Source organism: Ptychodera flava, chromosome 10 (assembly GCF_041260155.1).
Source record: "Ptychodera flava strain L36383 chromosome 10, AS_Pfla_20210202, whole genome shotgun sequence".
NCBI classification, from domain to species: domain Eukaryota; kingdom Metazoa; phylum Hemichordata; class Enteropneusta; family Ptychoderidae; genus Ptychodera; species Ptychodera flava.
The window spans coordinates 3,452,728-3,469,243 of NC_091937.1; the positions used below are offsets into that span (position 1 = coordinate 3,452,728).

General features: G+C 34.3%; 1 protein-coding gene across 3 annotated transcripts in view; it reads left to right on the forward strand.

The window, feature by feature from the left end:
* LOC139141778 (profilin-4-like) overlaps positions 1 to 16,516 on the forward strand; it is a 67,412-nt gene that overhangs the window by 23,881 nt on the left and 27,015 nt on the right. Inside the window, exon 1 of one of the 3 annotated variants that reach the window (XM_070711431.1) lies at positions 146 to 267. The exons of 1 other annotated variant lie outside the window; for it this stretch is intronic. Coding sequence is in view for 1 of the 2 variants with exons in the window: in XM_070711430.1 (XP_070567531.1) it covers positions 12,598 to 12,648 (51 nt within the window). In the remaining variant the exon portion in view is untranslated. Of the gene's footprint in view, positions 1 to 145; positions 268 to 12,283; positions 12,649 to 16,516 lie in introns of those variants that run through there. One more of the 3 variants, XM_070711430.1, reaches the window with a different exon arrangement.

The window sequence follows — 16,516 nt, forward strand, 5'->3', positions numbered from 1 at the left end:
AACTTTAGAACATACATAAATATAATACTGCATGTTTTAATAATAAACATTTAGACGAAAGTGTAACTGAACTACGTTTTTGACGCGGAGTGTTACAGTAATGTGACAGGGGATTTGTGTAGCTATGGTAAACATTTTCCGCGAAGCAAGTTACTGTCGCGCTTCGTCGTTATAGTAACAAGCTATATCCGGGCTCTTCCTGTCCGCCATGTTTGTAACCTCTGACCCGAAATAGCAATATCGATCGAAAACAACACAAGAGAAGAGGTGGGTAGTTTAAGAAGTATTTGAGGTCATTCATAAGTATCTCTTAAATTTTCTTCACATGTTTGTATCGATAAAGATGTATGGACGTATCAAATCGTCCTTGCTATCGCGAACGGGGTTCAACACTGTACTTTCAGCTGTAGCTTTCTTTGCTTTATATTTTGAAATGACGTGTTATAAAAACTGTAATTTTACTGGAGAATCAATCAAACACGCATAGGTAGAGCAATATGCAACGCGGAACTCTACAGGTGCACTAGGTGTACAGGTAACATGATGGAGATGCAACAATGTAGCAATCTTATTACAGCAAGAGTACAACCACCATAATGTATTGTAGGGAATGAAAAGTCTTTCCTTGGAATGTGCAAATGGAGAAAGCGCCGCGCACGGTACTGTGTCGTACGGTACACGTGCCTGTCTTAAGTACTGATAACCGTTTTCAAACAAAAGAAAAGGTTACTTTTCCGCTAGTTTGGATACATGTGTAACTCTATTGTTAATATGACAGATGCATATTGTATATCATATGTGACATGCAATACACATCATTTAGGGAAAGAAGAGAAATATAAATAACCAATTCATTCGTTGGAATTAAGTGTCAGACCTTAATATATTGACTGAAAATAAGTTACATTTGAAGCATGTGTATGTTATTTGTAAATACTGCCTTCAACTCAATGAGTAAACACCTTTTTTCGTTACTTTTTGTTGTCAAATTAATACTCTTCACCACTCTTCCTTGTTGGACACTTTTTGATTTGATACAAAATGTAAATGATCAAGACAAGTGAGAATGAAGAATTTCACAACTATTAACATTTACCTTGAAATACTGGTAGTACATCATCTGATTGTATTACTCAATTATTGATTGATTTCAGCAAACAACAAATGTTGTCACAGTCACATATAATTGATCATTCAGTGTGGATTTATCAGCGTTATGTTTCTAAGATGAGTAAATACTTTTTTTAAAACAAAATATACTGTCAGCAATTAATAATGAAATCACATCTAAAAATCTGCATTTTGGACATTTGCAGTATTTGCAAATTGAGCTACTTTTAACCATGAAACATTTACCTGGTAATCTTTATACCATTCCCTATTAATTGATATATAAATGCTGAGAGACTATGAAAATCTTGGGTATTAAATCTATGCAGGCCTTGAATAATATGTAACATAAGTATTGCATAGTCAAACCTCAATACAGGGAAATTGGAGTGAGAATAATAAGTGTGCCCAAGGCTTGTGTGGAATTGAAATCGCAGGTTGGATAACATTTACCAAAATCCAGGATATGTAAAATTAACTTTGAGTTTAGAATCACCCATGGGTAGGATTGGTATGATCAAGCTTGTACAGGGACAACATGTATTGGGTATATTATTATTATATGCTGTCAATACTATGAACATATCTGAGTTGTCCTACAAGGGTGGTTGCTATCCAAGCCTTTCTTGTCAAATGTGTCCACCAAGATGAAACATACTATAGATGTACATTTTCTACATGATGAAATCACTTTTTATGCCATTGAAGGCCATTGTTAGAATCTGGATGCAGTCATTGCAAAAATTCCACAGATACTGAAGAAGTATCTGTCCTTTCTTACAAGCTATTTGCATGGCAATATTCCCTGCAACTGACAAATTTCTGAACTTTAATTTTCAGTCAATTCAGAAATTTCTTGAAATTTCTGTGTATCAGCCTTACACTAGAAGGGTTATGACATACTGATATGTATACCTACAGAGGTAACTGTCTAGAGACACATCAAACTACTGTATGGTGAGTTTGACAATACTGTCACTTCATGGACGAATAAAACTACACCTACCCTGCATGCACTACATCATTTGTCCACAAAGTGACAGTATACTCACCATACAGAAATTTGATGTGTCTCCACACCAAGTAGATATGCTCTTGAGTCAAAACAGAATCTATTCCTTTGCAAACACCGAACTTACAAATTCAGAATATTGAGGACACAATTACCAATGATCTATCATGATACAGTATAATCTACTGCTAATACATGAATTGTTAAATAATAACACTAGCAAGCAAAGGCAAGACCATGACGGTAATATTGATGATGCCTAGCTGAAGGCAAGGGTGTCGTCAATGTATTAATACCGTCATGAGCACCAGCCCTTGGGCAGGCAACAAATTGTGATTTTATTACCACAAACAAAACACTTTTGTTTTCAAAACTTAGCATAGAATGCAGTCAAGTGTCAAGACTTGCCACAGTGAAACCACCATGGGTGGAGGGACAGTGGTGAAACATTCCATTTCTTGTTCTATTGCAATGCTACATGAAATTAAAGGTCAACTTGAAATAACGTCTTAAAATGGAAAGAGCATTGTTTAAGCTTTTCTCATATAATGAACTAATGTCGTCTAATTCAAGCTAACTTCATGTACATTTTGAAGCCATTGCTTTACAGAAAATACCTAGCAAATGTAGGCGATGATGTGGTACGTGCAGAAATGATGTGAGGTATTCCAGGTAACATGGTAGGGCTGTATTACTGCTTACTCTATATTACTTGAGTGAGGCTAAGCCAATCACAGTAACTGGATAATACATGGAGTGTAATAATAAAAACTGTTGATAGTACTGTAAATGACACAAGAAAATTTCCATGGATTTGCAGGATAATACTGAACTGGTGGGAAAGATTGCTTTATTTGTTAAGATTAGTGCCAGTATCTGAAGATTTGTTAGACAGTTTATTGAAAGCAGTGTGAGTGACTGTAATACTCATGGCAAAATTGATTGATATTCACAACATCAAAAGGTGTCATTATTTTCATCCTACTTTATAATATTAAAATAGAGATAATTTAAATTGTTATAATATAATAATAGTAATAATAATTTATTGTTAAAAGACCACTACACACCTTGTCTCAGTGGTCTGTACATTACAGAAAATTACTGGTAGAAAGAAAAAAAAATTCGAAGAAAATACAAAATAACTCAGAGAAAAGAGTGTAATTAAAACCAATAGATAAAAACAAGCAAGCTCAAAATCTAGAAAAAAAGGATCCCACCTTAGCCTAAAAACAGCAAAGAAAGTATTTTAAAAAATCTCACTAAAAATGAAAAAAATAAAAAATGCAGGTAAAATTATATCCAAGTCAGCAGTAGCATTGACAAAAAATAAGTTTTAAGAGACTTCTTAAAAAGAATGAATTTCTTAATCATCGGGCAGTAAACTATTCTACAGTATAGGGGCATACACGCTAAAAGCTCTGTCACCATATGTTCTAGAAAGTTGTTTCCCGTGATCTTTGACGGAAAAGGGATTCAATTTCACACCGACACTCCTTCTCATATTTTGTACGGGACGATCAATTGTTACTAGTTCTGATAAGTAATTGGAACTAATTCACCTTGATAGACAATTTTAAAAACAAGACAAGGAATTTTAAAATGGATTCGTTCTTCTACTGGGAGCCAATGTAACTCCTTGAGTATAGATGTCATAACAATGTGACTGCCGATCTTCCGTCCAGTACCAAACGAGCAGCAAAGTTCTGAACATGTTGAAGCTTGCTCAATTTATATGCAGGTAGGCCAAAATGTAGACTGTTACAATAATCTAACTTCGACGTGACAAAAGCAAGAACCAATTTTTCAGCACTTGACTGGTCTAACAATTTTTGAATTTTACTTATCCACCAAGTGAATGAGAGGCCACCCTACAAACATAGCGAATATGCTTGTCCATGAGACCAAACGAGTCAAGCATCACGCCAAGGTCACGTACAACAGTTGATGGTGAAATCATGGCCTCACCTATTATTTATATTTATTAGACTAATGTTTATGGAGCTTAAAAAAAAACCCAAAATTTTGTATATTCAACTTTGTGAACAAAATCTAGTGAATATAATAGCGCCCTCTATGTCCAAAACAAAATGTGTGTAGTCTGGGCTCATTTGTGCGTTTCTAACAATGTAAGTAATTTGAGATCGTGCTGTTGTATGATCCACAATTAACAAAAGAACATTATCTGCAAATCTTATGGAACAGACTCTCAAAGATTTAAGTCATGGTGACTTATTAATTGACCAAAACTAAGGACAGCGGCGGCTCTTGCTCAGTCCCATTATGTTTTTAGCAGACTGTAAAATACTTCTGAAAACTCTTAAAAAACTTAAACTTGAAACAAAACCAAATTAGTGGTTTGAACCTCTGTGAATCTAACTTATGTGAAATTTTTCAAAAATATATGGTCTGTTCAGAACATTTCACCATAAGTTTACTGGTGTTATGACTGGGGTTTTTAAATGATGATGTACCGGTATGTGCCATAAGTTCACTATTGTTGTCATAGTATCTAAGCTTTGTCAAAACCAGTGAGTTTGTAGACTTTAGAAAGTTACAATTAATAGAAAAATATGTATTTTAAGACCAGAATGAAATATTAACACATCAGTCTTATGTAGAAACTGGCAGCAAACTTCATTATGCATGGCCACTATCTGAAGAACCGAACTAGTATGGAAGAAATGTTATGCAAATACAGGTTTTAAAGAATCTTTGAAATTAGTTTTTGCATTGATATCTAACAAGAGCTGCTTAACCTGGTACCAAGACTTTGATGTTTTATCATGCAGTGGCAACACACGCGCATGGTTATACACAATGCTTTATCTCTAGCTACTTGGCTAAAATAGAAACTAGCAAGCAAAACCTACACTTTTGTCTAAGGTAAAATAATTTCATAGCTCATGTTGCAGTGGACCATTCAGAATGCCTTTCCTTAACTTTGTGGTTTCTCATCTGTATTTCTTCATACAACTTGATTTATAGAATAATGTGTTCATGGATGTATGCTGTAGGATTATTAAATGCAATACATTGAAAAAATAATCTGGAAGATTGTATCATAAAATTTCACCATATGGACAAAGCTACTACATGAATGTCAATAAGAAATAAGTCAGGATAAAAAATGCCACCTAATAAGAAAATTGTGACATTTTCATTTCTCTATACCTTCACTACTGTTCCATTAAGGGATTCTTCGTCTTTCAGTACTACCGTAATTGTATTTCATAAGCTCAGGTTGTCATGATTCAATCTTTGGTTTCACTGGTAATGACAGTGACAGTTTATGAATTATGAACTTACAGTACTGCATGATGTATTATAAATTTGTAGGATGTAGCATTGCTTCAATTATTCACTGTGGGCAAAATGGCCTCTATATTGTTCACTCAAAGTGTGACAATTTTTGCCGCACATACGCTGAATGAGCGTAAAGAGAGCCAAATCAAGCTTCCGCGTAATGTTGAAAACTTCGCCGAATTTCCTAGCCGCACAGCTAAATATTCAGGAAAGAGATGCAGATTCCATTTCCTCATATGTTCCTCTGTCCATTATGATATTTCGGCAATAATTTCATGAAGGAATTCTTAAAATACCGAAGCGAAAATACTCTATGTAAAAATAGGCGAAAACACGGCCAACAGCACAAACGATCGTAAACTCGTCATTTCAGAAAAATAAGAGGGAAATTCAAAAATCTAAAACCATAGAGTTTTAGTGAACCTTCATGAGATGCTTAATCTCAAATATTGTAAGAAATAACAGCGAAATGAAAAAGTTGGTCCGGCGGGTTTTTTTAGATGTATTTTTCATTTTACGATGTGCCGAATAATCTCGATTCCCATAGAAAACAATGGCGTTTATGTGCGTCCGATCGACCGAACACATTGCAAACTTCTCGCCGGTTCAAATTTTTCAATTCTGAACCAATGATAATGAAAATTGGTACAATAATCCTCTGACTAATAAGCAAAAATCGTATCGTTTTAGATTTTTGAATTTCTTCGTTAAATTTTTTTTATTGCCATTCTATTTATTCTGATCACTGAAATATACTGTTGCCGTCAACAATATGGCGATCTGACGGCGTTTACATGTGCAGAACAAGGGTCTGAAATTGACGCAAAATAATCAGCAAGTGTCTCCTAAATTGTACAGATCAAATACCTGTCAGGTTGTTGTCTTTTATACAAAATTTGGGGTGAATATGAACCATGAATATCGCAGTAAATTGGTAAAAATAACACGAAACGAAAGCGAACTGGTGTAGAGTCTCCACTGTGAACGTGTAGTGAACGTTATCGATCGATATTCTTTTGTTGCGAATTGTTACAATGTCGTGTTGCATACCCGCGGATCGCATGGCGCCAAACTTGTCCAAAGAGCGCCAAAATATGCTGAGACATAAAAGTATCACCAAAACTAAACAAATTGTCTTCGATTCAATTTGAGTGGAAAAAAACAACCGATACGTTGATTTTATGGTACATAAGTCAATATATACGGGCTGTCATGGAAAAATTCATGGCGTAACCTGAAAATACGAGTGACAGGCGAGCAAATTTCGATCGATATTTTATTGAAAAAATTGATACAATGTTCGCTGTCGTCACTAGCAACCAGCCCAAAGCGTTGTCCGGCGGGGGCGCTGTACCCCCGCTGTACTGAACAATTTAGGGCTCTTTTTGCCCATAGTGTTCCATGGAAACTAATACAATGATTTATATCTCAATGCGGGATCCAGAATATATTCCTAGAAAGTGCCACATGTTAATTTTATCTTTACCAGGCTTTTTAGCATTGTATAGAAATGCTTGTTGCATGCACCCTTTAAAGGCTCCAGGGATCTCATCCCTTTCACCCATTTCATTGTACATTGTTCCACCCCATTTCCTTGTATACAGTTCCACCCAACCTACTGAAAACAATGGGAATGTACCATAATCTGGTGGTGAAAGGTAAAAAGCTGTTGTTTATGAAGAATGATGTTCCAATGGCATGAAGTATTCATCTGTCATTGCATGTTTATGACATTTGTCTTCATTAGACCAGCAAATTTGGGAATTTTCTTTGAAATTGCTGCAAATATGTACTTCTATTGCAACTTTTAGGGCATTTTTCTTGTGCATATTTTTACATTTTTTGTTTTCTTCTGGAAAAACATGGCTTTTAATTTGTTCTGTCAACACTGCCTGTACATTTAATGACTCTTTTATTTTGAACTGTTTGTAAAATCTAGACTCCAAGTCATCAATAACAATGTAACTAATGGGAGATTTTGCTGGTTTTTTAAAAAAAAATTAAAACTAAAACTTTGCTTGCTGTGTCTGTAGCTTTGCCAAAAAACATCCAAGAAACATTTTTTTTTTCCTCTAATGATACTTCACATTTGCTCAACATCTGCCAACACACAAAAAAAACCATGGCATGGATCAAGGGCTACAAGTAGTGAAGCTACATTTATACATAAGTACTATTTGAAATTCAGGTTCAGTAACAAACAAATAATAAAAACAAAGATGTTGGCATTGTTTTTACAGCAATGTAAAAGTTTTGTGATAGATTATCAATATGTATGGTATAGATCACAAATAGGCTTAGATATTAAACAGTCAAGCATCGCATACATTCTTTGATCACTGTCACACACTTACCATGCCAATGTGATGACAGGTATTGATAGACTTTATCAAGATTGCTGTAAACCAAATGTTGTCTTTTAACCTAGTAATCATACTTGTATAGTCTGGTCAGAAAGACTATACCATTTACAAAGTGGGTTGGGTGAGTAAATGATATTCTCTAAAGTGGGGTGATGATCATGAAAAAGCATTACTGTTGTAGTGTTAAAATTTATTCAGTATGTATGATGACATCGTATATTAAACCTGGGCAAGTCATCCTATTTGTTGTTCAAATATTATCCAATGAAAAAAAAAGTAACTGCATACATTATTTGATGTCATTGTACTTGACCAGTTCAGTGATAATTAGAGAAAAATTTTTTGAGTTTCGAGTCGTAAAAATTGTGTCTGTATTTGTCATTTTGATTTAAGGCTTCCAAAAGCATATGATATCAGTGAAATTATGTTATGGTACTAGAACAAAAAAGTGGTAAAGAATTGTTCATGGAAATATTTTCACTTTAAGAATTCAGAAAAGATCTTAAACTGTTGAAGAAAAGTTGTGGCTTCTATCAGTTTTCAAGTTTATATCTTGTGTCCTCTTTGATCAAAGCTTTCATCAATAAGCTACCTGAGCAAACTGGTAACTCTATAACTACCTAACATGGTACAAGACATGTATAGAGAATTTTACCTTGAGTTGGGCAATACCACATCAAGAGTTTCCTTATTTGTCGGAAAATCTAATAATTAAGCAACAATTAATGTGAAATCAAAATCCATAAAAAAAAACAAGATTGATATTTACCGGTGTCATAAATCTAACAGTTTTCCTAATACGTCCTTTCCGTTCTGCCATGGTGGAAAAGTTCCAACCCACAAGATGAAAATTCAAACATCTAACACCGATGCTCAACACAGTCTAACACTATGTACATTCTTACTGCCAGTAGCAGTTCTGGAATGACACTATTCTGCTGGCCTTACTAATCAAAGTCTTTGGCTTTTGTGTTTATCAACATTCACCAAATGCCAAGAAGGAGTGGGCAAAAAATTGGAAACACTAGAATTCTGATATATTGGCAGGATGTGAGTACTGATTGTGATCTAATGAAACTTTAGAATGCTGATATGGTCATATCAAACTAGATTAGCTTCTTTTATCAAACTATTTACTCCTTACTTCCACTTGATCTCTTTAACCTAGGCTGAAGTGAGATGGTTTAATAGTTAGGTCATTGAATATTACAGGTTATTTTCAGTGTTGGTAGGAATTTTTTGATAAGCTGAACCTGATTTCAATTCAACTCATTGAAATTGAAGATTAAAATAATAGTATATTGCACATCCAGTCAACTATTGTAAATACTAATGATTCTAAAGGTTTTGTTAATACTGGTAAAATTATATCCAAAATCATGATATCATTGATTGGTCTTTTGTGATGTTTCTCAATAATTCCAGTACAATGAAACTGGCAGATTGAATCCAAGTGATTGAGTTATGCTTTGTAAGTGTTATATACCGGTATTGCCATATTGTTTTATCTTAAGGTTTTCCTTACCAATAGCAGTTATCCCCTACAATACAAAAAGTTGTTCCTTATTTCAACTCATCAAGAAAGAAAGTAGTGACAAGGCTTGTGTTTTTAAACATGAAAAACAAAATGAGATAAGCTACTTTATTAAACAGTATGAAAAGTGTCACCTTATTCAAATATTTTAAGCTTGCGTTTTTAAAAGTTATATTGCAAATTAAATTCCTTTTTCATTATTTTTTCGTCTTTTTCTGAACAATACATGTATATGCGGGTACAGTTACACCGGTACACTATTGCATGCTATGGGGAAAATTTGATATTTTACAAAAGCTGTCTCTTATACTCTTTAATGTCAATAATATTTGTCATTTCAGTCAGAAGAAGTGTGCCCCCTAGCTTATATATCATGCCATTAAGGGACAAAGTTGGCCATTTTTCATGAATTTTGTTTGATATGAGATACTACTTATATTGTTTGACATGTTGAAAGATAATGAATGGGTGACCATGCATACATTCGACCCCGGTTTTAGAGACTATAAACAAAACCATTGCAAAAATGAATTAATTGTCATGACCATTAATTCATTTTTGCGATGGTTTCATTTAATTTGTCTAAAACTTGCGTCCAATATATGCATGGTCACCCATTCAGTATTTTTCAACATGTCAAACAATATACATAATATCTAGTGTCAAACAAAATTCATGAAAAATTTCCGACTTTGTCCCTTTAATGTACATAAGTTCTTATGACATAGAAAAACATTTTCATATTACTGATTGACATTGATTTTGATGATGCACAGAAGTATTACCATTTGGAATGTTATACTGTATACCAAAGACAATATGAATGTCTATAGGATCACACAGGAATTTTCTCACTCAAAAGGTTTATAATGATTGATTATTGTGCCAGAAATTTCCAGAATCAAAAGAATTCAAGAGGTTAATTATTTGGAGTGTTTTATAGTGACTGAAAAAACCTGGAAACCTTGTGTTATAAATGACATAGAGGAAATTATCAATATCATTTATCAGTGTATTATTAAGATATGACAATAGGCTGACAATGGTATTGCAATATTATATACCAACAACAGACCTTCCTGACAGAAAATTGATTTCACCCAAAAAAGGACAATGTTCTAGGCCACTTTTAATAATGCCTGTGTAATACATGTACAGTTATCTGTGTACTATTGACTGTCTGAACTACTCTTTCTTTACTTGCAAGTAAATTATATAAATCAGCCTGTAGACTGAAAAGATTCAGTGCCTGGAAATACTAACAGTGTACAAAGTTTCTTCATGGTAACAAAATATTTATGCATACTTAATTTATGTGAGATTACAAGCCGGCTATGATATTTATTAGACAAGCCCAAATATATTGTAATTTATAGTTTGTAGCAATACTCTGATTTTGACAAACATAGTTTTGTTGTAATAATTTGTATTTGTAAGTGACTTTATTCCAGCTGACTGGTGTAAGAAACAAACATTACCTAGACCTAATGATTAAGTTTTTGAAATTTACACCCACAGCATTTTCTCAAGTTCCTAAACATAACTTCTTTAACATAGATATACTGAATAAGATAATTAGGTAACAATTGATAGTGGAAAAGGACATCACTGGGATTATACATTGAGAATCAAAGATTGGTTTTTAGTGTGTTGGGTATTATTTTGATAACGAAACACTATACACTGGCTTCAGCATTTTGTACATTATTTTTTAAATCAATGTTTTACACCACCTTGGTTCAAATCACCAAAATTTCTAATAACAGTTTCAACATAAGGTTTTGTTATGAGGAACATACTCACACCTGCATGTACCAAAGGAATAGCTTGTCTGTTTTCACCCTCAGTACAATGTACACATGTTAATTTTTATGCCATGTGGAGAAAATGCATCTTGATTTTAGTATTTAGTGGTGTAGCAAAGGATTTGTTCACACCAGACAGTGGTATTCATTATTGAAATGAACGGAATCAAAAAAGAACAGAATAGTCAGTATGTTTCCATAATTACAACAAACATGTTCCAGAATGACTGACTTAGTCTTACATGTTAGTCTTTACTTGCTTTGTATTTTCCAACAATGATATCAAGTTTCCCTTGGCAACCAAATAATACTGATGCTGGATTTTAGGCATGAAATTGATCTCACAAAATCCTACTAACATTTTACAGAAGAAAAATTAATCAAAGCTATATTGTCTGTGGTGAAGAATATGAATACATACCTTGACATGTTTGCACTCCACTCTGTTTTCAAAAATGAATGGAAAATATGTCGTCCAAACTGAGCAATGTATTGGTGGCTGAGATCTGCAGTGACCCCCTCCTGTCTGCAATTTCACAGACAGTTGAGTTCAGCAATGGTTAGCTTCTTTCCTTTGAAAAGTCAGCTTTCTGATTTGTGTTATTACAAGAGTCACTTTACCGTTACTACTGTATTGGTTTCCTCTGTCACATTTTAGAAAATAATACCTGTTTGTAAGGTAAAGCCACTTGGCATTGTGTAGTGTTTGTACAGTCCGGTCTTGCATTAGTGGGCGTCCATGGCTATAGATTTCAAATAGGGGGAGGGCCAATATGATTACTCTGCACTCATAAATCTATCATCTATGTTTGATAGGAATGCCAAAGTAATGTTCTTATCCTGTAATAAATTGTGGAAAACAATTTTAGTGGCCGTTCAGACTTTGATTTGTACATGTGTGTCGTCCCAAGATTTGGAATGGAGGTTTGGGGGAGATTGAAAAATTAAAAACAAATACATCAGAACTTTTTTGCTCAGTTGATTTTGTTTTCTTGTAAAAGGTTATCTAGTGTAAATGCATTTGAAAATTTTTGAAGAGCTCATTTAATTGAAGATCTCTTTAAAGTATCGATGTGTGTTCCCCCTCTCTGTAAATGGTATGTCCCTGGATTTGTGGTCATTAATTTTGAATTTGGATCCAAGGCTTTTTAGCAGACGATTACTGTGTGCTCAATCGGAGCAAAGTATGAGTTTTGAACATGCTCTCAAGAGCAGCGGGTTCAATTGATACTACAGGCGTGTGACTTATATCAGTAATACCCAGAGTAGATTATTTTACACCTGTCGTGACCCAGTTGACCTCTCAGATTCTTTGCCTTTGTTTAACACCCTGTGTATTGACTGTATTGGTTAAGTGCTGTGGTTGCTATAAGGCTGTGGTCGCTATCAAGCACTGGTGTTCCCAAAACTGAATCTTTTCAACAAGTGTCCCACTTTGGAAACGTTTCATGCACTTTTTGGTACAGCATGGAGAAAATCAAAGAGGACCGTTACCAAATGCTGCTTGGGACATTACCGGTAAATATGTCTTTAAATCCCTAATCTGACATGGCTATTTTATGTAATCCCTTGTGGTCATTTGTACATACCAGTACTCCACTTAGAGTCTAGCCACCAAGAAACATCTATATTTTCAGGTTTCCAGGAGTGAAAGTTGATCATCAAGTGTGCTAACTTTTACAGTAAACTTATATTTAATTTTCGTTGGGAAAATGGACAGATTCTAACACCAAAGTAAAGTGTACAGTTATATTGTAATGACTGAAAAACAGCTACCTAAGGGCCGGCTGTTATCATTAAACGGTGACTAAATTGCTCCAAAGGTTGTATGCTAATCTTAAGCTTCAGATAACTGGACATAGCATTACACAGTACACCATTGCACACTTTCTTGGTGCATACTTGAGATTTATCTCCTGTTATCACTACTACATCACAATTTTTGCATCATAAATTTTGGCTTCATAAACGATTGTTTCACTTAGCATTTTATAGTATAAAATATCGCAGTATTGCTCATTTATTAAAGTTTAGCAATACAGTTTACGGCTGTTGGAGCAACAGGTTGTTTTTACAGAACAAGGAAAAAGATTGACATTTTAGCGAGTAAACCTGACAAGGTATTTTAATCTTCCCGAAAGAAAAAAAACTGGAGTACAAGGAGTCAATAGATAGCTGAACTCACAGTGATTGCTTTCTGTTGAAGTTGGCTGTGTCCCAAAAGGCAAACAGGTGGAAAATCTCTCATAGTTACACACCTCTCATCTTTTGTTGACCTGGCTAAATAGAAATTGCCAAGAGATGGCTTCCTCAAGGCCATGTCAAACACTGTTTGGCCAGACTTGATCTGAATTTAGATAAGTTTAAGTACATAATAGTAAATGATTTTGCAGTTAGTTTTGATGATAGTAAAGCCAGTCAATGTAGTCATAAAAGGTGCAGACATATAGCCAGATGTTATGTCACTAGACATGACAAATACGTGCATGTAGTCTTATCTTTAATGTCCAGGTGTCTGCAAAACTATTTAAACACTATCCTCCCAACCCCTCAATCCTCATCCCTCCCCCAAAAAAGAAACATTATGTGGAAGAGACACAGACTATGTATATGTTTGTAACAGTGCTGCAGGTGATTGCATATAAGTCTACTTGCAGCAGATAGAAGTTACCAAAACAGTAATATCACTGTTTTTTACAGCAAACATCTTCAATATCTCAAGAAAACACATTTAAGGTGTTTTTCAGTGTCTTGAAAATTATGTTTTGACAGACATGAGTGTTCCATTTTGTTGCAAATTTGTTTTTAGAAAATCTATCACAACCCACCATGCCAAAACTTATGGTGTTATTTGAACTACATTTAACTATTGATTGCTTTTCTGTAACGTTTTGTATCCGCATTCTTTGATAAGATGATGTACAGATAAACATTGCCATGCATTTATATCTTGATGATAATTCCTTTGTGAGTGACTGAATCTCTGGTATGACTTCATAAAAATTTAAAACTTTCACAGCACTCAAAGAAAAAAACAACATCTTACTCATTCAGTTTGCGTTTTTGCTTCAAGGCTGGTTCAATTACTGAGTATTGAATGCTGCATCTTATTTCCATTTATGAGTAACAAGACAGAGTGTCCTCATTTTATGAAGGAAGTCATTGCAAGATACATTAAGGTTTTTAACCACCCATTGTACTCCATGGTGAAACACTACATACACAGAAATATCCATTAGCCGGTACCAGCTACAAAATATTTTATGCCAATAGCTATTCTATTGTAGCCTTTCAACAGTTCCTCTTTACATTCTTGTCTTCAACTCTGCCACAAATTTGACTTCTTTTGGCAAACATTTCTTCCAATTGAATTAAAGACACATATTTGTGAATGAGATTTACATAGCGGTCTTTTTCTAATAGACTGTTAGCACATAGCTGAGAGGGTCTTTCAAAACAGAGTACATTAGTCAGAACAGTGTTGTCTTTTGGTTGTCACTTGAAGTGGCCGACAGAGAATGCCAAGTTTCCATGTTCAAACAAACAACTCATTGTTAAAGCCACAAAGAATGGATAAGTTACCCTAATATCAAACCATGGTAACCCTTAATGTTCCAAGTTTGTTTGAGACCAGGAATCCATTTCCATAATCAAGACAACAATCAGTCCTCAGTGTATTTCTACAAGGTATCTGCTGATAGAAATTGACATTGCTATCATTGACTTGAAGTGAAAGTTTAAAACATGACAGATAACTATAATATAGGGTAATGTTGTGTCTGTGAGTACACAAGCACTGGATTATACAATGGCATCTGTTTTGAAGATCGGATGTCTTGAAGATCGGATCTTGCAGCTTAGCCAAACATTTTTCTGATAGGGTAAAAGTCAAGTCAATGGCATTTGGTTTGACAAAAGGCTGAACTTTTGTTCAAACTATGGACAAAAGTGAACAGTATGTGACTGAGACAAATTTTCTCAAAGAGTTAAAATCTTAATTAGTGTTCTGCATAAAAATATACTCACCCAGGACATGGTGAACTCAGATGCTGGAAATGGAATGAAATACAAACTCTATATGTGGCGTGTATAAATATCACGATGTAAACAAATAACAAACAAATGTTTAATCAACATTGAAATTTTCTCATATCTCGAAATAGAAGAAATTCTTAGCTGCAGTATTATGTGTATCATAATGATCATGTCTATGGATTTCAATTACAGATTTTATTGGTCTTCAAATTTTCTGGTCTTTGGAAACCATTACAGCAGTCATTCTCATTAGGTTACTGCATGTATTCACTAAGAAATGCCTGGAATGGCCATTTTATTAAATCTTTTCCCATTGTAATGCCATATGTAGATGTAAATGTCAGACATGCATCTTTGAGCTAGGGATATACTTGTATGTAATCACATACAATAAATATCTGGATGTGTTACTAAGTTATGTGAATATGTATAGGTGTAAGATATACACCCTGGCACAAATGAAACATTTAAATTTATTCCGACCTACTTCTTCTAAAATCAAATATAGTGAAAGCAGTACCTTAGAATGTATTTTTATGGAAAAATTGTGGCACTTAAAGGCCCATGAGCTGCAACTCTGTGAAGTTTGTCCAACCTCAAGGTACCTCCAATTTCCCAAGACATTCATTGCAATCTGCAACTTTAAGGATATAGTCATTAACTATGCTTCAACAACGTTTGCTTGTGGCAGAATAGGAAAGAAATTGAACTCATTTTTGTTCATTGAAATTTCCCGCCATTTTCAAAATCTTGCCATGTTATGTGAAATACGGAGAATTTTTCGTCAAAGTGGAGTGAAACCCTTTCCCGTCCTTTCGGTGGGTTGCACCATGTTCCATGTATGTAAAGATTCAAATGTGTACATGCACCATTACGCTGTTTATTGTGTAGTTGTTGGAGGCGGCCATATTAGGGTGTGGCACCTGTTTATTATTTGTCTTACTGAAACCTTCCCATGCAGTCCCACTCAGTGGATAATTATACTTGAGTAAACATCTCTGAGTAAGAACATTTCTATGAACTAATTTTAATCTAAATATAAAATCATGAAAATAATGCAAAAAGTTGCAGCTCATGTGCCTTTAATAAGTTTTACATTATTTTATCAGAGCTGTACATTACAATTTATTGTTATGGTTTAATAACTAATTGTCTGTGAATAGATTTGTAATCTATGCTGTCAAAATTAGTAATTGCTTAATATTTGTTTTTAGCCTGATCTCTTGTACTCAGCCTGATCTAGCTTATTCCTTTTGTTTGTTCATTGACAGACACATGTATTTATTGGTAATGGGTTGCATTCTAACCCTTGTATTGCATTCCTCATAAACGTTACCTGGTACGTAGTCAA